Raw genomic sequence first — 22,588 nt, 5'->3', positions numbered from 1 at the left:
GTCCTTTTGTGCTACTTGTGGTTCTTGTTGTGTAGGGTCTTTCAGTCTTTGGATTCTGAAGTATTTCTTTCTTTTTGAAGCAGTTATAAATGGAGTTATTTTCTTTATTGTTTGCTTCTTGTTCATTGTATATATAAAAAAGCTATGTGTTTTTGCATGTTGGTTTTATAGCCTGCCACTTCACTCTATTTATTTATTGTTTCTAATAACTTTTTTTTAAAGATTTCTTTATCTATGCATACAGAACTGGGGTACAGGCCAGAGGTGCAAGGGTGGTGAGAGGCTTCACCAGAGACAGAGTGGGGAGCAGAACAGGCAGATCTACTGAAGTACACTGCTGAGGGGAACAGTGGGTGAGGTCAGTCACACTAGGTGGGTCACCTCTGGGCCTGAGAATAGAGTTCACACTGAAGTGACTGCTGAGAGCTTGCAGTGCTGTGCCTTAACCCGTTGTGCCACTGGGAGGACCCAGACCACAGATCTGATAGTGGACAGAGGGGCTGTACCACATAGATTAGGTGTTCAGTAGCTGATGCCATCTGGGTTTGTGTAATTCCACTCTGTGGCATTCAAACAATCATGAACTCACTTATTGACACATGTCCCAGAACGTATCTTGTTAAGTAAAGCACAACTCTACTTACATAATTCTTGGTGCCTGAGTTATCTCTATTGAGAACTACAAAACAGCACAGCTCTGGCTGAAGGCTTCTATTTCCTCGGACAGAAGGACAAGACATTTTGCAACATTTGCCCTCAGGGAGACATAGGTGTGACCATCCATACTTGCTTGGCCTATTAACATTTAGGATGTACATTCCAGGAGGCAGTATCTGAGTCTATTCAGCTTGTTTTTTTTTTTTAAAGATTTATTTATTTATGCATACTTAAAACAGGAGCAGAGGCCAGAGGAGCTGGGTCAGTGAGAGGATTCACCAAAGACAGATCAGGGAGTAGAACAGGCTGATCAACGAAGTCCACTGCTGAAGGGAGCAGCGGGGAGACAGGAGAGGTCTGCTGCCCTGTTGGTCCATGGAGGGCTTACTCAACTTGCTTTTTGTATGCGGTGACTGGCCACAGAAGCAAACAAGGGACAATGACAACTTTGTGATAAAGATCTTCTGGTTTTAAGACAGGAAGTTGGTTAGGAAGAGAGAAAAGGCTGTATGAGGAAGAGTGTATAGGCCACTCACTCTGGGCCCCCTCCCTCTTCGTTCTTTGTGTCTTTCAGCAACTTCTCCCTCCTACTTCTCTTTTCTGCCTCTCCTGGGTCTAGTGGCTCTCTTGAAGACTTGGCTCATAGTACGCAAGATTGCTGCTTACAACCATGATTCACAGAATCCTTCTGTTAACAGGTGTGTCTGGGCCTGGGGGTCCCTCAGGGTAAGGAGGAGGGGAACATTTGCATCAGGGATTGGAGAGAAAGGGTGTATGCAGAACATCTAGGGGTTAGACCAAGGCAAAGCCAAAGGACTGGGAGAAGGATGGAGGTTCCAGAAGAAGCAGAGGGTAGAGTTTGGTCAAGATGGGATGACCAGAGAAACTTGGATGAATGACTAACTGCACAGACTAGGCAAGATGGTTTAGCCTGTCCCTTCACTTCAAAGATGAGAAAACCGCACCTCAGAGAGGTAAAACAGCAGCAGCGACTGGACGCTCCTCTTAGACTCTTTGTTCTTGGATTCTATGTTCCACCTTCACTTTGCTTTTTGTTCTATTGCCAAGGACCCAGATGTTAATGTGTGTTGAATGACTAACTGATCAAAATGATTGAAGCCTGATCAAAATGATCATTTCTTTTTATGCCTGTTTCTTTATGATGAATTAGTCAAAAAAAAAAAAAAAAGGAAAGGGACATTTGCAGAGGAAGGAAATTAGTTGAGAGCCTTTAGGGATTTGATTGTTGGGCAAATCAAGGTGGTGTCAGGGTGGACCATCCCCTTGGTGGTCCTTAGTCCAGGAGTCAGCAAACTATGGCCTGTGGGCACTAGGCAAAGATTTTACCACCTGTTTTTGTACAACAGGCAAGCCATAGTTTGTGGACAAATACTTATAATTAGCTTGTGATAAACAATACTAACTTTGGTGGTTTTTTTGCATTTTTATTTATTTTATTTATTTTTACTCACCACCACTCCTTGTATCTTCATGTCCTTTTCCTTCTCCCTCTCTCTTCACCTCCCTCTCTCTTCACCTCAGAGCTCTCATGATGTTTGTTGATATCCAGTAGTTTTTGAAAGTGTTTTATGTGGTGGGATGGTCTATTATGTGAATGTTCAGTATTTGTTTTTATTGTGCTGACTTTTGGTGCACATTTTTTTTTCAAATTCCTCCCATGTTGTTGAAAATGATTGCACTTCATCCTTTCTCGTGGCTGTGTAGTATTCCACAGCCTGTATGTATGTCTTTTTAATCCATTTGTCCATTGAAGGAGAGTTAGTCTGCTTCTATGTTGTTGCAGGTCTGATATCTAAATCTTTGTTTCATTTGGAATTTATTTTTGTGTATGGTGTTAGCAAGTAATCCCACTTCATTCTCTCATGTGTGAATTTCAAATTTTTCCAGCACCATGTGTTAAAGAGGCTGTCTTTTCCTCATTTTGTGTCATTAGATGCTAGTATATGTATGGATTTATTCCTGAACTTCTAATTCTGTTCCACTGGTCTGTATATCTATATTTCTTAAAGATTTATTTATTTATGTACGCAAGAACTCGGGCACAGTCCAGAGGTGTGTGTGGGGGTGGGGGTGAGAGACAGAGCTGGGCACAGAACAGGCAGATTGACAGAAATACACTGCTGAGGGGCACAGCATGCAGCTCAGGAGAGGTCTGCGTCATGTGGGTCAGCTCCTTGGCCAGGATCCAACTCATGGTGTGGTGGCTTCGGAGTGCTGAGACTTAACCCCTTGTGCCACCAGGGAGGACTTTTGTGTATCTATCTTTGTGTCAATACCATATTGTCTTTAATAACGTTGTTTATTGTAAAGTTTGAAATCAGGCAATGGATGTCTTCATTTCTCTTCTTAATTGAGGTCTTTATGTGCTTCCACTTAAAAATTTTTTTTGGTTCAGTTTTGTTAAATTTTAATATTTCTGTTCAGTTTCTGCAGAAAATGCTGCTGGGATTTTGATCAGGTTGCATTAAATTTGTATATCATTTTGGTCAAGTCAGTGTTTTGACATTAGGGATTCTCCCTTCCATGAGCTCGGATTTCCCTTTATTTCCCCATGCTGCAACCAAAGTCCTTTTGTGCTACTTGTGGTTCTTGTTGTGTAGGGTCTTTCAGTCTTTGGATTCTGAAGTATTTCTTTCTTTTTGAAGCAGTTATAAATGGAGTTATTTTCTTTATTGTTTGCTTCTTGTTCATTGTATATATAAAAAAGCTATGTGTTTTTGCATGTTGGTTTTATAGCCTGCCACTTCACTCTATTTATTTATTGTTTCTAATAACATTTTTTTAAAGATTTCTTTATCTATGCATACAGAACTGGGGTATAGGCCAGAGGTTCAGGGGTGGCGAGAGGCTTCAGCAGAGACAGAGTGAGGAGCAGAACAGGCAGATCGACAAAGTACACTGCTGAGGGGAGCAACGGGAGGGTCAGGAGAGGTCTGCCACGCCATGTGGTCACCTCCGGGGCAGGTGGGAATCGAACTCATGTGGAAGTGGCTTTAGCTTCTTAGTGCAGTGCTTTAACCTGCTGTGCCACCAGGGAGGACCCTCTAATAACTTTTTAATGAACTCTTTTGGGTCTCCTCTATATATGCACTGAAAAAGTTGCATTTTTTTCTTAACTTATTTGGAGAAAACTTGTGTTTTCCTGAGAGCTCTGGCCAAAACTTTGTGGAGTAGTTGAGGAACTGGAATTGGTGAGAGATGGTAGCTTTAAAAGTGGTCTGGGATGAGCAATCCTACTTCTAGGTATCTACCCAAAAGACTCAAAAACACTGATTCAGGAAGATACCTGCACCCCCATGTTTACTGCTGCTTTATTTACAATTGGAAAAACATGGAAGCAGCCCAAATGCCCAAAAGTATATGATTGGATTAAAAAGATGTGGTACATACACACAATGGAATATTACTCAGCAACCAAAAAAAAAAAAAAAAAGAAAGAAACACATGAAACAAGTTGTAGAGCTGGAAAAGATCATGCTTAGTGAGATAAGCCAGAAAGAGAAAGAAAAATACTGGATGGTTTCACTCATAGCAGGAGTATAATGGACCAGGCGAGAAAATAATAAGAATAATGAACAGCCATATACCAGAGACATTTTGTGGGGGTGGAGTGGGGAATGGGATCAAAAACAGGGTGGGGAGGGAAATGTACGGGACTATGGTGATGGCACAGGGTGACTTGGTGATGGGAAGCCCACGGGGATTACAACTGAGATGGAAAAAGGCACAATGATGATATAAAAATAGACTAAAATATTATATTAAAAAAAAGTGGTCCGGGGGAGCCTCCTTAGTGGCACAAGGGGTTAAAGCACAGCACTGTAAAGCTATCTGCAGCTACAGCCACTGCAGCATGAGTTCCATCCCCAGCCAGGGAGGTGACCCACAGGGCGCGGCAGACCCCTCCTGACCCACCCGCTGCTCCCCTCGGCAGTGTACTTCAACAATCTGCCTGTTCTGCTCCCCACTCTGTCTCTGGTGAAGCCTCTCACCTCCCACACCTCTGGCCTGTATCCCAGTTTTTGTATGCATTAAAAAAGAGAAAAAAGCAGCCTGGGGTGATAGGCACCAGAGGGTCACCTCCAATAGACTCAGGAGTTTGAAATTCCTGTTGTTAAGTGTTTCTCTGTATGTGGGGTGGTGGAGACAGGTGTTTTCTATTGCAGCCTTGGATGGGGTGTTCGGGGTTCTCAGCCTGGATGTCAATAGTAGTCTCTTCTACTGTGCTCTGACCTGATTCAGGCTACAGCTGTTCTGTGTGCTTCACAAATCTTCATTTCTTATCTGAGCCCTCATCTGTGTAGCTCTCCAGCAAAGCACCCTCCCTCTCTGGGTGTCTGCTCGCCCCTCTTACCCAGTGCGGGTGCTGGGACCTTCCCATTGTCGGCAGGTGCCCAAGTCTGCACCAGCCGCTCCTCCCTGTAAAACCTGTGGTTTTACTGCCCTGTTATTACTTTAATCAAAGTTCACTCTCACTTTTCCTATCCCTTTCAGTCAAGCTGACACACCTTTTGTATAAGCTGATGACCAACTTTCCCTTCGGTTTCGGCTTCGTTTTGCAACAGTGCTGTGGGGGTGTCTGGAGGGGCCGCCCTGTCTTCATTCTGCCGCCATCTTGCCAGACTCAAGCAACACTTCACTGCTGAAGTGAAATGTTATGTCCCCTGAGAACTGTGTTTGTCTCATTATAGGTTAAAACAAAACAAAACAAAACAAAACAAAACAAGAAAACGATTGTACTCAATTATTTTATTTTGAATTTCCTTGATGAAAAATTTTGTGAAGATGCATTTTCTCTCTGGTCGTATCAATACCTTAATATATAATTTATTTGCCTCTGGACCCACAAAACCTAAGCTGTTTGTTCTCTGGCTCTTTAGAGAAGTGTGCAGACCTCTGCCCCAGGCGATCGGACCTGGACTTCTGGTGTCGGGTTCCCGCGGGCCACGCTGGGAGAAGCTGCCTGGGTCAGCAGGGCAGGCTATGGCCTCACTGCCTTGTTCTTTCCTCCAGCCTTGGCGTTATGTGAGGCGTTCAACCTGGACACTGAAAATGCAGTGGTCTTCCGAGAGCAAGCCAGGGGCTTCGGGCAGAGTGTGGTCCAGTTTGAAGGGTCCCGGTAAGGGCTCACGTGGGGGCCGGTTGCTGTCTTACCCTCTCTCCATCCAAGACTTACATTCCTGAAGAAGAGAAATTGCAATTCCTTCATATATTTTCTAAGTAGATAATAATGTAACAGGGTATTTAAGTTAAAAGACACAAAGGAGTATGTAGCAAGTCTGCAGGCTTTCTCCAGTGCAGGCTTTCTCTCTGTGCATGCCCCGCCTCCCTCCTCCCCCGACTTCTGGCACAGGTTATAGTAGACGGAAGCCTGCTGATTATTTTTGCAAAAAATGATAAATTATATAGATCACCCTCTCCGACTCTTATCATTTATGGTGGCTTTGGAGCTACTGTGGCTGAATCAAGAGACTGAGCCTACAACTGGTTAGCCTGGAAATCTGAAGTATTTATCTTGACAGAAACAATTTTTATGGAAATAATGTCTTTCTAGGAAGAACCTGCTGACTTCTGCTCTATACTGTCCTTTGCAATTTTTTTTTTCCTTTTTAACAGAACTTGATTTTACTAGATAACTACATAAAGAACTTTCTCATTTTCTTTTATGCTCGGATCATATTCTACTATCTGGACATACTGCAATGTACATGTACCTTTCCATGTAAAGGCTATGAGACGGTCTCCAAGCCTCAATTACCTGAGCAATGCTGTCTTTTTCCATGTGCAAGAATACTTGAAGGCAAACGCCTAGAACTGGATTGCAGAGTCAAAGTGCACCTCAGCCTCAGCCTATGTACTTTTTTTTTTATTAAAAAGTTTATTTTTACATCATTTTGCACATTTTTTTTTCATCTCAATCTCAATTGTAATCCCCACGGGTTTCCCATCACCAAATCACCCCTGTGCCACCACCATAGTCCTGTGCATTTCCCTCCCTCCCCCCCCCCGTTTCAGCCTATGTACTTTTAATAGATTTTTCCAGGTGGCCCTCCACACAGGTGGGCACAACTGACTCACATCAACACTTTACAGAACACCTACTGCCACACCCATCTGCCAAAGACACGTTATCAAACTTACTGAGCTTTGCAAATTGTAATGGTGAAAACCTTTTGCTTCATTTAGTTTTAAGTTGCATCTCTTTTTCAATGAAAGATGCATGTCTTTTCCTGTGGACTTTTACTGTTTCCCATTTCTCTGCCGGGTTATTGTATTTTCCCCAGTAGGTTGGTAGGTGCTTGGCCCTATTGAGGCCCCTGTCTGTCTTTTGACTGCTTACCATAGTTTAGTACTCACAGAAATTAACTCAAAATGACTGTGTGGTTGCATTTATCACTTTTGAATGACCCCTGGGTTTTGTGTCATTCTTAGGGAGGCCTTTCCCTTTCCAAGGTTTTTAATTTTCCATTTTTTTTTTCTTTGTTGAGTCTTCTTCCTGCTTCTGGGAACTGGGGGATTCCTGTGAGTTTGCCCCCCCACCCCCATCTTCTGGGGGCAGAACTCCTTCTAGAGCCCCCTTCTCGCTCTACCTGTTAGTGCTTTCTCTTACCCCTGTGGGTGTCTGTACCCACTTCTCCCCCAGGGTGGTGGTCGGAGCCCCCCTGGAGACAACGGCTGCCAACCAAACAGGCGGCCTGTACGAGTGTGATTACAGCACCGGCCGCTGCAGGCCCATCACCATGCAGGGTGAGTGGCCGCCCTCCCGGGGCCAGGATCCCACCTGGTGTCCATGTCCCCCCGGGCTTGTTAGGGGTCTCTCTGTTGCAGGGCGGGGGTGGTCTATGGTGGGGTCCCGTTCCCCCGCCTCTGTGCTTTGCAGATTACCCCTCAGCACCCTCCCCAGGACCTTCTGCCCTCTTGACCTGTCAGACTCCTGTGTCTCCCAGGTGAGGGGGCCCCATTACACAACCCTTCTGTTTCCGAGTATGACCATGTATATATCCGTGCTCCCAGCCCCCCCAGAGGCTGTGAACATGTCACTGGGCCTGTCCCTGGCGGCCACCACCACACCCCCTCGGATGCTGGTGAGTTGTTTGGGGTCTCTGGAGAGACATGACAGGATGCTGGGGCTGGGGACCTGGAGCTACTGGGGTTGGGGTTTTGTGGAGGGTGGAGGAACTGGGGTGAAAAGGCAGGAAGCAGGGGTGGCCCCTCCTACTCTGTCGCTGACCCCTAGGCCTGTGGCCCCACTGTGCACCAAATCTGCAAGGAGAACACCTACGTGAATGGCTTCTGCTTCTTGTTTGGGTCCAACCTACACCAGAGTCCCCAGAGATTCCCTCAGACCCTCAGAGGTAGGTGCATGGGCAGAGTACAGGCGGCAGCGGGAGGCCGGTGGGGACCTATGGTGGTCTGAGGGGTGACGCAGAGGCCCAGGCGCGGAAGAGCCGGTGGCTGGGGAGGCGCTAGGCTGCGCCCTTCCCCGAATGTCCTGCTGGGCCACTTATCGCAGCCACTTATGGCTGCGAGGTGATCTCCCAGCCACTGTCCCTAGACTAAGGGCTTGGCTCTCTCGCTGGAGTGCCAGGCAGAGGCGCGAGGCCCGAGGCGGTGTGGCCGTCCGCCCTCTGCTCAGCCACTGTGTTGCAGCCACCCTGGCTGCCTCTTCTCTTCAAGAACGTGCCTCCACGGAGCTGTGACCTTCCGAGTTGACGTCTTTCTCTTGCTTAACGTATTTGCGATTCACCCCCCTCTGGTGTGTGACTCACCCCTGGGTCTGCCCCCTGCAGCCACCATCGCCCCTCGGCTGAGTAGTGTCCTTTTACTGAGTAGGACCTCATCCTACTCATCCACTCGCCAGTTCATCCACTCACCAGAGGTGGGTCTTTGAGTGGTTTCCTGTGTTTCGCCATCATGACGAGACTGGAGAAAGAGCATGAAGGAAGTCAGAGCAGGGCTTCCTAAAATGTCGTGGATGCTCTCACTGCTTTTCATCTATTTATTTTCAACTTGTAAAGTATATTCATTACATCATCCTTCCTTTTTGTACAGCGTATGATTTCCCTGTGACGTCCCCACCACCTGCTCACCGTGGGCCGTCTCCACAGCCCTTGTGCTCTCTCTCCCTCTGCTGCACTCTCGCTGCTTTTGCTAGGGTCCATCAGTGCCTCCCACTGCCTGGGGGAGGTCTGACTCCGTTAGCCACACCGAGAGGCGCTCCCCCACCCTCCCGCAGTGTCAGCCTCCTCCCCATCCTACCACCTAGGTTTATCCCGGTAGGCCACCTCCAGCCCTTGACTCCCCAGAATCCTCTTAGCCATCCCCTTTGGTTCAGCTGGGGTCTTGATGGCACCCTCCGGTTGGGAGAAGGGCAGGAGGGCTGGTTTAGAAAGGTGAGACAGGAACTAAGGAAACCATGAGAAGGTTCAGCATCCACAGTGAGGAGCACAGCGGGCTGTGGCCACCGCTGGCTGGCGGTGTGAGGAGGGAGAAGGGGTGGGCATGGGCTTCCTTGAGAGGAATAATGAAGGACACAGGCCCAGGGTCACCTCCGAGGGTGAGCCGGGGAGCATATGCTGATCTCCCTCTCTTCCCCCCTGGTTCGTCTCTCTCCCCTTCTCTGCTCCCCGCTCTTCCTCTTCCTTTCCCCTGCCTTCCCTCCCTCCCTGCCCCTTTCTCCCTTCCCCTGCCCCCTCGCTCCCCCTCCTTCCTGCTTTCTCTCTTTCTCCCTTTCCTCCAGCCCATCCCTGTCTGATGCTCATAACTGGGCAGGTCTGACTAGAAGTGGGGCAAAGGAGCCCATGGATGACGTCCACGTGGGGGAGGGTAGGCAGTGGGCTTGGTCTGGAGAAGGGGGAGGACACCGTGGTCTGTGCTGTTCCTTTTCCTGTGGTTAACTGCTTCCTTTGTATTTCTGGCTCTTCCTGAGCTGGCCACGTGTCCCTGCTTTCCCTGGCCCCTTGGGTAATCTAGCATGTTTCCCCATACCGCTGGGTCCATGTTCCTGCGTGCTTGAAGCATGGATGGAATCTTGTCTACCTTTGTTTGGCTGCTCAGAGAGCTGACGCGCATAAGGGCCCCCCAGAGTCTCACCCTAACCAGCCTCCCGTGTCCCCAGAGTGCCCTCGGCAGGAGAGCGACATTGCCTTCCTGATTGACGGCTCTGGGAGCATCGACGCCAGGGACTTTCAGCGGATGAAGGAGTTTGTCTCAACGGTGATGGGTCAATTCCAAAACTCCAGAACCTTGGTGAGGGCCAGTGGGCAGAGAGGGGATAGCCCACAGGAGGTTGGCAAGTCCATGGTGACCAGGGCACCACCTCCCTCCCATTTCATTTGCAGATATTGTCAAATTGCCATAAGATCCATGCCGTAAGCATGGATTTCTCTCATGGTTCCCTTTCCTGCTCTGGCTGGAAGTAGCCTCAGCATTCTTCCAGCCCCGGGAAAGCAGGCAACTCTGACTAATTGCTGGGGGTGTCAGGGGAGACCAAACCTACCCACCGTCTCTGGCTGAGTCCTGGGCTGGGCACTGGAGCAGATGGCACGCTCTGTCCTGGGAGGCAGAGGGGCGGCACCTGAGGCCCCCTGAGGGATTCGACCAGAGTGTTGTAGGGTTTCTGTAGGGCTTGCTGGGGACGGCGGGAGTGGGGCGCTGCCTGTCCAGCATAATGCCAGCTGCCCCGCCCCAGTTCTCGTTGATGCAGTACTCTGAAGACTTCCAGACTCATTTCACCTTCAGCGAATTCCGCAATAATCCCGACCCCGAATCACTGGTGAAGCCAATACAGCAGCTGCGGGGAAGGACACACACGGCCACGGGCATCCGCAAAGTGGTGTAAGCCCCCTCTAGGCTTGGGGGAAGGAGGCCACGCTCTTAGCTGGGCTTTGGAGGAGGCGGGGAGGGTGCAGTGGGGTATTTCCAGTGGGGGCGCAGCACGCATGACCGTGTGGAGGAGGGGCTGTGCGTGGTGGTGTTTGTGAATAAATACACTGTCAGTGAAGTGGGGCAAGTGGTGGTTGGAGGAAGACTGGGAAGTCCGGGGGGTCAGGTCACAAGTGGGGTCCATTTGGAGCCGTGGGGAGACGTCATCAGTCTTGTTTCAGAACTCTGGTCTCTCTCTTTGCCCCCCAGAGGTGAGGGTGAGGTTGGGGCAGAAGTGCAGGAAAATCAGCAAGAGGGCTGACGCATCAAGCCTACAGAGGTTTCACAAGGGCTCAGTTAAGCTTATTTAAAATGTTGCTCATTGCAAAGGACAAATTGTCTAAAATAATATCAACCCACCGGAAGGTAGACAAAGACAAAGATGGCTCCCCGCCCTCCATCTGCTCCTCTCCTGCTGCTCTTTCAGGTCGTGGGCACCACTGCTCAGTGTGGCCCCAGGGAGTCCCCGCTCAGGACAGTCCCGGCTCTGGCCCCTCGGTGTTTGTGACCGGCCGTAGCCCTAGTATTAAGGGCACTTCTGCCCGTGGGCATCTGACTGTTGCTCCCCTTTCCGGACAGGAGAGAACTGTTTCACAGCAGCAGTGGGGCTCGGGAAAATGCCCTTAAGATCCTAGTTGTCATCACGGATGGAGAAAAGTTTGGCGATCCCTTGAGTTACCAAGACGTCATCCCTGAGGCGGATCAGAAGAACATCATCCGCTACGTCATTGGGGTAGGAGAGTGGCCCCCTGGCCTGAGGTGTCTCTGGGGGACCGCCCTGGATGCACCTTCTCTTCCATTCTCAAGAGTCAGTTAACTCACAGTGGGACAAAGGTCGCCTCTTCCCCTGTGCCCTGTACCAGCTCCCTGTGGTCAGGGTGACCCCAGTGAGGTGGCTCACCCACCTGAGTCTGCAGGTAGCTGTGTCAGGGGCTCACTGGCGTCTGATCTGCTCTCTTGGCTGACTCTGTCTGAGGGCTGGCAGCTGTGTCTGTCTGTCTGACTGGAGTGGCTGGAACCCCAGGTTCCCAGACCCTTCTGAGCCCTGGACCACCGCTTGCCTGTGTGAGCGGTGAGGGCAGAGGCAGAGAGGAGTGGCCACCCCTTCCCACTTTGCCATGTAGGTCTTCACTCATCTGGGAAGGTGCTTTCACGCTTGAGCAGTTTGTGTTGGAGCCTGTCAGAGGAATCCAAATGAAAGAGACTGATTGGAAAGTTTTATGGGATTTTGTATTTAAGAGTTCTAATTTTCAGAGTACAAAGTATTGAAGAAATTTCTACTAGTGTGTTGTTACCTTGCTTAGTATTTCAGTGTCTGTTATCTCATCAGAAGAGAGAGCTTAAAAGTGGGCATGTTTGCCTGAAGACCTCTTCCAGTATGATTAATAAATGTGGGGCCTCCCTGGTGGCACAGGGGTTAAAGTCTAGGTGCTATCAAGCTGTCACCAGCCACTGTGGCTTGATATCAGCCAGGGGGCTGACCCACACGGCACAGCAGACCTCTCCTGACCTGACACTGCTCCCCTCAGCAGTGTGTTTCAGTAGATCTGCCTGCTCTGCTCCCCACTCTGTCTCTGGTGGATCCTCTCCCCTCCACACCTCTGGCCTGCACCCCAGCTCTTCTTTACATAAATACATAAAAATAAATCTTAAAAAAGATTAATAAATGATTGCAAATTAGTCACTACCTCGTTGATCTATCCATGGGTTAAATTGTTACTAAATGACATGGCCCAAATTCCTGAATATCAGCTCTATTATCTATTTATTTTATGTCAACATAATTGATATTTTAGGTGGAAAACGTAATGATTTGTACCTATTACTAAATAACCACCACAATAATTCTAGTTACCTTTCCTCTCCACACAGTTAGAATTTTTTCATTTTGTGATGAGGGTTTTTAAGATCAACGCCCTTAGCAGCACTGCAAATACGTCAGGAGTGGGTACGCCATCTTTGCCTTGTGGTAGAAGTACTGTCGTTTTTCACTTCCGTCACCCTTCTGTCTGGGAATTTTGGGCCTTTGACCTTCTTAAGCCACATCACTCAGCCCCTGCACCCCACTCTGTCAGCCCCACACTACGAGGCACAGCACAGCAAGTGGACCCCAGGCTGGATTTCAGCCCTCGTCACTCCCTTGACATGATGTCCTATGTGTGTGTGGCCTGCTCTGCTCTGCTTGGCAGCCCGCTCCCTGGGTCTTCAGGCACGTTCCCTCCTTCATTCTTTGCTTCAGATTCTTTTCTTGTGGAATGTTCTTCGCTGGGTGAGCTCACTACCTCTAACAGTGTTGACTTGGCTTCTGTTCCTTGGTAACAGGTGGGGTCTGCCTTCAACTCTGAGAAGTCCCGCAAAGAGCTTAATACCATTGCAACCATACCGCCTCGAGATCATGTATTCCGGGTGAATAACTTTGAAGCTCTGAAGACCATTCAGAACCAACTTCAGGAAAAGATCTTTGCCATTGAGGGTGAGCGAGGGGTCTGTATTCCAGAGCAGCTCCAGAGGTAGCCTCACCCCAAAATGTGTACTCGCCTCTAGAAACCAGAACCTCCTAATCCTGGCTATCTAGATTCTTATCTTTAATTAACTTTCTCCCCTTCCTTCAGTTCCAAGAAACCCTGACCTCACTTGGCCAATTCTTTTCAAATGAGATCTAGGTTTCTATCCTAATTTTGTAAGGCTTTGCTATAGCCTGAAAAGCTGGAGGGCAGGGGACCCAAATGCCACACCCCCCAATTCAGGTGCATTCCCAACATTTATCTGCTTCATTTTCTACTGGATCCCCTGAGCCTGGTGCCTGGAGAGTGCTCAATGATTGTGGCATAGAAGAATTAGAAAATTAAGGGAGGGTTCTCACACAACCTGGATTTACAGTTCCTCTTAAGAAGTTGGAAGATCAGACACTTGAGAACCTCATTCCCACTTGGCAAAAGTGATGGGAGCAGAAGAGCCATCAGCCCTGAAAGGGGGCACGTGCTTTCTACTCAACAGCAGCCCACCCCCCGACCTCCTCCTGTCCTCTGGCCACCATAGAATGGGTGTGGGTTCCATTCTCGGTTCTTCTGCCTGGATGTTAATGTGCAAAGTTCTCTTCCCAGGTACTCAGGTGGGAAGTACCAGCTCCTTTGAGCATGAGATGTCTCAGGAAGGCTTCAGTGCAGCCATCACCTCTGTAAGTGGCCTTTCGTTAAATCAGAAGGAGGGGCGTAAGGAAAGGAGATCCCTTCTTTGTAGGGAGGCACCGCTTTCATGGGCAGCTGTGATCGCCTCTCTCTTTTTGTCAGTTCGGTTTTTAGTTTTATTTGGGGTGTAATTGATCTACCATGTTATGTGAGCTTCAGGTATATGACATAATGGTTTGGTATATTTGCATATATTGTGAGTCTAGTTAACAGTTATTAAGTCTAATTAACATTTGTTACTACACATGGTTACATAATTTTTCTTGTGATGAGAACTAGTCTCTTTCAACCTTCAACTATATTACAGAACAGTAATATAACTGTAGTCACCATGCTGTACATTCCATCTCCAGAACTTACTTGTTTTGTAGCTGGAAATGTGTACCTCTGGACCCCGTCACCAGTTTCTCCTGTCTCTGAAACCACCAACCTGTTCTCTGTCTCTCAGTTCAAGTTGTTTTTTTGTTTGTTTGTTTTAGATTCATGTAGAGTGAGCTCATGTAGTGTTTGCCTTTGACATAAACCACCTAGCACAGTGCCCTCAAGGTTCATCCATGCTGTCTACAGTAGCCAAAATTCCTCCTTTTTATGACTTAATAATATTCCATTTTGTGTATATATCATATTTTCTTTAGCTATCTGTCCATTGATGGGCACAGTTTGTTTCCATGTCTTGGTTATTGTAAAAAATGCTGTAATGAACATGTTGATGCCTGCATCTTTTTGAGTTAGTGTTTTTGAATAAACATCCAGAAGTGCAATTGCTAGATCATATAGTCATTTTATTTATTTATTTTGAGGATCTTCCATACTGTTTTTGCCTAGTGATTATACTCCCACCAATAGTGCGCATGGGTTCCTTTTTCTCCATAACCTTGTCAACACTTGATATTTTCTTGTTTTTGCTTTTGATAATAGCCATTCTCACAAGTATGAGGTAACAGGTCTTTGTGGTTTTGGTTGAATTTCCTGATAGTTGGAGGTGTTGATCATCTTTTCATGTACTTTGCTATCTGTATGTCTTCTTTAGAAAAATATCTATTCAAATCCTCTGCCCATTTTTAATTGCATTGTTTGCTTCTTTCTTTCTTGTTGAATCATGACACACACACACATACATATTTAGGTTAGATATTAGCCCCTTAGCAGATATATGATTTGTAAATATTTCCCCCATTCTTTTAATTTTGTCAATAGTTTGATGTTGTCTCACTTGTTTATTTTTCTTTTTATTGCCTTATTTAGGGAGTCAGATCCAAAATATCATTGTCAAGGCTGATGTCAGGGTGTTTACCATCTGTTTTCTTCTTGGAGTTCTATGGCTTCAAGTTTTATGTCCAAGCCTTTAGTCCATTTTGAATTGATTTTTGTGAGTGGTGCAAGATAGTGGTCCCACGATCCTTTTGGAAAACACACTCCTTGTCTCAGTATTTGTTCAACACATACTTGCTGACCGTCTAGATCGTGCTGATGCCACCCTAGGGGCTGAGGGCAAAGCAGCTACACTTCCTGGAGCTCTGCCTGAGGGAGTGATGAGAGGAGGGGAAAAAATCTGGGGGCTGCTTGTGGGGGTGCTGTTTACATCTGGTGCTTCCTGATGAGTTGATTTTGACCAAACCTCTGAGTGTAGTGAGGCTTTGAAGGAGACACAGTTCCAGCCAGACACATGGACAGTGTGTCCCGTCCCCAAGGTGGGAGCCAGATGGGTGGTCAGGGGTCAGGAGGAAAGTCACAGTAGCCAGCAGAGGCCTGGAGGGCAGAGAGGTGGCTGGCCAGGGCCCTTCTTTGATGGGGGAAACTGAGCAGCTCAGGGATGAATGTGGGGGTGCTGGGACAGGCCCTGCAGGCTATGCCTGTGCAGTTTTCCTAGTACTATTTACTGAAGTGACCACTGTTTTTCCATTGTATATTCTTTTTTTTTTTTAAAGTATTTTTCTTATAGGATTGGTTATGTGTGTTGTTTGTATGTATGTATGTATATATGTATAGAAGAACTCTGGTGTAGGCCAGAGGTGTGGGGGATGAGAGGATTCACCAGAGACAGAGTGGGGAGCAGAACAGCTGAATTTATTGAAATACACTGCAGTGAGTAAGACAAGAGAGGTCTGCTGGGTCATGTATGGGTTAACGCCCTGGCAGGCTATTGAACTTAGGCTGTAGAGGTGGTAGCACTGAGACTTGACCCCTAGGAAACCAGGGAAGCCTCCCATTGTATATTCTTGGCTCCTTTGTTGTAAATTAGTTGACCATATACATATGTGGGTTTATTTCTGGGTTCTCTATTCTGTTTCACTGAGTTCTGTGTCTGATTTTACCCAACACTGTACTGTTTAGTTATTATAGCTTTGTAATATAGTTTGAAATGAGAACATGTGATGCCTCCAACTTGCTCTTCTTTCTTAATTTGCTTTGGCTACTTGGGGTCTTTTGTGGTTCTGTTACAGGGCACCCCAGTGTGAACTAGGCTGCTTGTCTGTGGGTCCTCACCTGTACACCTAAAATTTAGTTGTACTGCAGGCACACACAAAAAGGCCAATAATGGGTTTATTTACAAAAGGGGAAAGGAAAAGGAACAACCCAGGGAAAGAGAGAGGGATACAAGGTAACTAGAATATCTTACTGGCTCTGCTGACTTGGAGCTCTGGTAACAAACTAACTGATAGCCCCCAGAGAGCCAATGCCCGAGTAAGAGAGGGCCTTTGGAAAGGGCTCCCTATTTATCCCCCAAAGTCCCAAAATGCCTGCTTAGCTCCACCCTTTAGTCCTCGCAGTTCTCTCCTTGGTACTGCTCCGAGTTGTAGTTTTCAATCAGTGGAGTAGGAGGTAGAGTCTAGAAAGCTGGAGTAGGGGGTGGAGTCCGTGAAACTCTGCAGAGTTCCTTTAGGCCTTTAGGACATCCTTCCCCTTAACAGTTCTATACATATATATATATATATATATATTTTAAAGATTTATTTATTTATTTGTACAGAACTGGGGTACAGGCCAGAGATGCGGAGGGTGAGAGAATTCACCAGAGACAGAGCAGGGAGCAGAACAGGCAGATCGACGAAGTACACTGCTGAGGGGAGCAGCGGGCGGGTCAGGAGAGGTCTGCCACGCCATGTGGTCACCTCCGGGGCAGGCGGGAATCGAACTCATGCGGAAGTGGCTTTAGCTTCTCAGTGCTGTGCTTTAACCCGCTGCACCACCAGGGAGGGCCACACTATTATAAAGCACAGCACTGAGAATCTAAAGCCACTTCCTCATGAGTTTGATCCCCGCCTGCCCCAGAGGCGACCACATGGCGTGGCAGATCTCTCCTGACCCACCTGCTGCTCCCCTCAGCAGTGTACTTCGTCGATCTGCCTGTTCTGCTCCCCACTTTGTCCCTGGTGAATCCTCTCACCTTCTGCATCTCTAGCCTGTACCCCAGTTCTGTATGAATAAATACATAAATCTTTAAAAAAAATAATATAAGTTTATTTTTACATCATTTTGTGCCTTTTTCTACCTCAGTTGTAATCCCTGTGGGCTTCCCATCACCAAATCACCCATGTGCCATCACCATAGTCCAGTGCACTTTCCTTCCCCCACCGTTTTTGATCCCATTCCCCACCCCCATGAAATGTCTCTGGTATATGGCTGTTCATTATTATTATTATTTTCTCCCCTGGTCCTTTATACTCCTACTATGAGTGAAACCATCTGGTATTTTCCTTTTTCTTTCTGGTTTATTTCACTAAGCATGATCTTTTCCAGCTCCATTCATGTTGCTGCAAAAGGCATGCATGTTTGTTTTTTTTTTTTGGTTGCTGAGTAACATTCCATTGTGCATATATACCCTTTATGGTTCTATACATATTTTAAAGTTGTTCTATTTCTGTGAAAAATATTGTTAACTTTGAAGCTGTAGATTACTCACTTGTACTTTCTTTCCCAGAGTGGTCCCTTGCTTGGTGCTGTGGGGAGCTTTGACTGGTCTGGTGGAGCCTTTCTGCATACATCAAATGTTGCATCCACCTTTATCACCTCAACCAGGGTACACTCAGAAATGCATGATGCTTACTTGGGTGAGTAAGAGGGGATGGTTACTCTAAGAAGGTATCAGGATGTGGCATCTCAACTAATGTAGGTATCATTAAATCTTTCAAAGTTCCCTTGTATAGCTTTAAAAACAGAAGTTTCAAAGTTTTACTTTAGTTATGTTAACAAAGGGGACTATTGCACAGGACATAACTACCTCAACTTGTGGCTGCTGCATTGTCTCTACTCTAGGGACAGGCCTGCTAGAGGGGGTAGGGTCTGTGAGGGAAAACACTTCTCCTCTTAGATCATCATCTTCAGGTTATGCTGTTGAAATCATCTCGAGGAACCAGGTGCAAAGCCTGGTTTTGGGGGCACCTCGATATCAGCACATGGGCCTGGTGATGATGTTCAGACAGAATGTGCGTGTCTGGGAGACCAAATCTTCGATCCAGGGAAGCCAGGTGAGTGTAGAACATGTGGAGTGTGAATTTGTAAATAGAGGTAAGTTGGGGGCTGAGACGTTCCAGGATGAAATTCCAGGATGACAGTTTTGCAAGGAGGCTTCAGAGGGTTTGATCTGGAAAGTCACAGGTTCAACTTTGCATTTGAAAATGCTGTGCCTTCATTTTTGAACAGCAGTAAAGAACAACCACTTCATATGTACAGAGTACTCTGTGAATCTTCTTGTATTCAGCTGTACCAGTACCTAACCAGCATTATATTAGCTATTAACATTTTGATGTAATTCCATATAGGTGTTGATAAATAACTGTTTCCCTGAGATGTTCTCCAACCCCCCATACTCTGGTCCCTTCCCTAGGACTCTTTGAACTTCCCACAATGAGATCAGGCAGGCCACCTCCAGGACCTGCTCCAGCTTTGACCTGGTTAGGACCTGAGTGATCCCAGCAGTTCAGTATTTTGCATATCACCCTAATAATTGGTGAGGTTGCATCTTATGTTGGGCATCCTATGTAAATCCAAAACTGCCTTACAAATTCCTACAATAGGACTGTACCCATGATCCTGTACCTTTAGTTCTGTGTGCATTTCTTTAACTTTCATCACTTGTTCTCTTTGGCTTGGTTGACAGCACTTTGCTCTGATACCTGAACAGCTTGACATAATCCTTGCCAGCAGTCAAACTTTTCTTATGGTCTTTCCATACGCTTTACCAACACATATTGACCACTGGTGGCATTAGTGTCTGGCACATATCAGGGTATGGAGGGGAGAATGTGTAGGAGGATTCCAGGAAGAGAAGTACAGATGTGAAGCTACATTTTTATATGTGTGGTCCAGGATCACACAACCCCCCCTCCCCCAAGTACACACAAGTACTACAAATAAAATTATAATCAAGGACATAAACTAAGATAGTGTGGATGTTATGAGAGGGACCCACATAAGGACACTAAGGATGCTTCCTGGAGGAAATGACAGTTAAGGTGGAAAAGCTCTAGAAGTGAAGAGTGGGGAAAGAAAAGGGCCAGAGGAAGGAGAGCACATGAGACAGCACTCAGTGAGCATATTTGTGTGTGTGTGTGGGGGGGGGTATTTTAAGGGAGCAGAGGAAGAATTTTGGGAAGAATACTGGGAAACAGATTCATCTTAAATGTATTCACTCCCTCCATTTCTACTACCATCAGCCCGGTCCGCACTATCATTATCTTTCCTCGGACCTAGCTGTAACCTCCTTACCAGTCTCCTGAAGCCCTACATTGCCTAATCTATAGAGGGAGCAAACTTTCTAAATGAGAGACTTTTTATCAGTCTTCACTTTAAGGCCTTTTGTTGACTGCAGGCCAATATAGAATAAATATTTAAAATCTTCAACAAAACAGCTGCAAGTAGAATACAGTAGTTATAAATAATTATTATAAAATAAATAGTGGAAATAGGAGGGTTCAAGAGTAGCCAGAGTAACAATGAAAAAGAAGGATAAAGTTGGAGAATTCATATTTCCAATTTTAAAACTTACCACAAAGCTACAGTAGTCAAAACAGTGTGGTACTAGCATAAGGATAGCCCTGTAGATCAAAGGAATAGAGCTGAAAGTCCAGAAATACATACATATATAGATGTATGAAATTTATGATCAATTGATTTTCAACAAGGGTACCAAGTTCATTCAAGGAAGAAAAATAATGTTTTCAACAAATGATGCTGGAACAACTGGGTATCCACAGGCAAAATAAATAAATAAACTAACAAATCAATCAAAATGGATCAAAAGATCTGTTGCAAAAACTGGAACTATAAACCTTTTAGATGGACTCATAGGTGAATTTTTGTAATCTTCAATTTGACAGTGAATCCTTAATTATAATACCAAAAGCACAAGCAACTAAATAAAAAATAGATAGATAAGACTTCATCAAATTAAAAACTTTTGAGTGCCCAAGGTTACTATGAAGCAAGTAAAAAGTATAGGGAAGCTATTTAAAGGTCTGGCATTTACAATATATAAAGAGTTCTTACAACTCAACAATAAAAAGATAAGCTAATTTAAAAATGAGCAGTATATAATTTACTCTTACCATAGCCTGGAGAAGAAAAAGCATAATCCTAGTAGAAAAATAAATTGAAAAAATACAATTTCCTTTCTCAGTATTTAATTTTCAGCACACTAGGAACTAAAGGAAACTTCTCAATATGAGAATACATTTACGAAAAAATCAGGGCCCTCTCTGGTTATGGGTTAAGGCACAGCACTATGAAGCTAGATGCAGCCTCTTCAGCACAAATTTGATCCCCGGCCAGGAAGGTGACCCACGTTGCTTGGCAAAACTCTCCTGTCTCCCCGCTGCTCTCCTCAACAGTGTACTTTGTCTGCTCCCCACTCTGTCTCTGGTGAATCTTCTCACCACACCTGCACCTCTGGCCTGTATCCCAGTTCTATATGTATAAATAAATAAATAAATAAATCTTTATTAAAAAAATATATAGCTGCCATTATACTTAAGAGTAAATTAGAAACCTTTTCTCCTAAAATTTGGAAACAAGCCAAGACTATTTTGACCACTCTGCTCAATAGCACACTGGAAGATTTAGTCAGTGAAATAAGGCAAGAAAAAGGGATGAAGAACATACGGAATGGAAAGGAAAAAATAAAACTATCAATTTGCAGACTACAAAATTGCATGGAAAATTCCAACAACTCTACAAAAAGGCTATTATCACTAAAAAGTTATTTTAGTAAGTTCTCAAAATACAAGATCAACATATATGAATCTGTTGTATTTCTGCACTAGTGATAAGCCCTTGGAGATTTAAATTTATCTTGAATTACAGTGTGGGTTATATGTGCGCCAAAGGGCTTTCTCCCCAGGGATGACTTTTATTCCTTGGGAGAAAATTCCCACACTCTGTTCAGGAAGAAGAAGTATGTGAAACTGGCCCCGTCTCTTTCAGATCGGCTCCTACTTCGGGGCCTCCCTGTGCTCTGTGGACGTGGACAGAGACAGAAACACAGACCTGGTCCTCATCGGGGCCCCCCATTACTATGAGCAGACCCGGGGAGGCCAGGTGTCCGTGTGCCCCTTGCCCCGAGGGGTGAGTGGCTGATGGGGCCAGAGTTGGGTGGGGCCTGGGGGTGAGGGGCTCAGGTTGGGGCCTGACTCCGTTTTGTTCTGCAGCGAGCCAGCTGGCAGTGCGTGGCTGTCCTCCGTGGGGAGCAGGGCCACCCCTGGGCGCGCTTTGGGGCCGCGATGACCGTGCTGGGGGACGTGAATGGGGACAAGCTGACGGATGTGGCTATCGGGGCCCCGGGAGAGCAGGAGAACCGGGGTGCTGTCTACGTGTTTCACGGAACCTTAGAACAGCGCATCAGCCCCTCCCACAGCCAGGTGAGGCCGCGTCACTGTCCCCTTCTAAGTCAACATTCCTGTAGCAGCCAGAACAGTTATCCTGGTGCTTCTGTTCAGACTCTTCAGAAATAGCCACACACATCACAGAAACCTCATCTTCACCTCAGCTGCAGTGGGTGCAGCGGTGCTCATCACCTCAGCTTCACAGATGAGGCGAACACGGAGCTACAAGTAGCAGAGGGCGGGCTCAAAGAGTTGGGGTGTACACCTTCCTTTCTCTTGAGTCAGTCTTGATGGGGTGACCGATAGTCCTGCTCGGCTTGGAGGGGCCTGAGGCCAGGTCCCAACAGTCCCGTCTCCCCAGGGCCCTCTGCACTGCCCCTGTCACCCTGCTGCAGCCTGCGTGGGCTCCAGACTGCCTTGGGCACACAAGCCCGCCCCACCCTGCTTCTCGCCATCTTGAAATTCTAAATAATGTTTAAACAGGAATTCCACTGTTTTGTTTTTTGCACTGGGTCCTGCGAATTATGTAGCCCACCCTGACGCCTGGCCCTGCCATCCTGGTGGCGCACCTGAGTTCCTCTGACAGCCCCGGCCTCTGGGGTGAGGAGTCCAGGAGGGACCCAGCCACTGCCCTCTCCTGCCACTGGCGCTGTGGCCAGCCCATCTTCTGGCCTCTGTCGCCAGCTTTCTCCAGCCTCACATTTTTCTCATGCCCTTTCTTTGTAGGGTTCCCTTTGCCCCCCACCTCCCTGCCCACACTCCATTTCCACCAAACCCCTTACCTTACAGGTTCAACCCTATTAACACTTTGAAATCACCCAAAATCTTAAAAAGCACAGGTGCTGGGCTCTGCCAATAGGGGTTCTGATTTAGTTCACCTGGGCTGGGGCCCCAGATATCAGTGTGTATTTTTCAGCATTTTATTTGGAAACATTTCAAACATACTACAAAACTGAAGAATCACACAATGAACACCTG

General features: G+C 46.7%; 1 protein-coding gene across 1 annotated transcript in view; it reads left to right on the top strand.

Annotated features, from left to right (window-relative positions):
* The first annotated feature begins 1,272 nt into the window (after nucleotides 1-1,272).
* The window catches only part of ITGAM (integrin, alpha M (complement component 3 receptor 3 subunit)), a 32,574-nt gene continuing 11,258 nt past the window's right edge, over nucleotides 1,273-22,588 (top strand). Inside the window, exons 1-14 of the mRNA XM_004691956.2 lie at nucleotides 1,273-1,355; nucleotides 5,692-5,797; nucleotides 7,322-7,425; nucleotides 7,693-7,763; nucleotides 7,916-8,033; nucleotides 9,797-9,927; nucleotides 10,370-10,515; nucleotides 11,182-11,335; nucleotides 12,925-13,075; nucleotides 13,707-13,780; nucleotides 17,713-17,842; nucleotides 18,117-18,259; nucleotides 21,213-21,353; nucleotides 21,437-21,646. Coding sequence (XP_004692013.1) covers nucleotides 1,328-1,355; nucleotides 5,692-5,797; nucleotides 7,322-7,425; nucleotides 7,693-7,763; nucleotides 7,916-8,033; nucleotides 9,797-9,927; nucleotides 10,370-10,515; nucleotides 11,182-11,335; nucleotides 12,925-13,075; nucleotides 13,707-13,780; nucleotides 17,713-17,842; nucleotides 18,117-18,259; nucleotides 21,213-21,353; nucleotides 21,437-21,646 — 1,707 coding nt within the window. The 5' untranslated portion in view covers nucleotides 1,273-1,327. The remainder of the gene's footprint in view (nucleotides 1,356-5,691; nucleotides 5,798-7,321; nucleotides 7,426-7,692; nucleotides 7,764-7,915; nucleotides 8,034-9,796; nucleotides 9,928-10,369; nucleotides 10,516-11,181; nucleotides 11,336-12,924; nucleotides 13,076-13,706; nucleotides 13,781-17,712; nucleotides 17,843-18,116; nucleotides 18,260-21,212; nucleotides 21,354-21,436; nucleotides 21,647-22,588) is intronic.

This window comes from Condylura cristata, unplaced genomic scaffold (assembly GCF_000260355.1).
Source record: "Condylura cristata isolate star-nosed mole 26May11 unplaced genomic scaffold, ConCri1.0 scaffold00032, whole genome shotgun sequence".
Classification (NCBI taxonomy): domain Eukaryota; kingdom Metazoa; phylum Chordata; class Mammalia; order Eulipotyphla; family Talpidae; genus Condylura; species Condylura cristata.
This window is presented reverse-complemented; position numbering and strand designations above follow the sequence as displayed.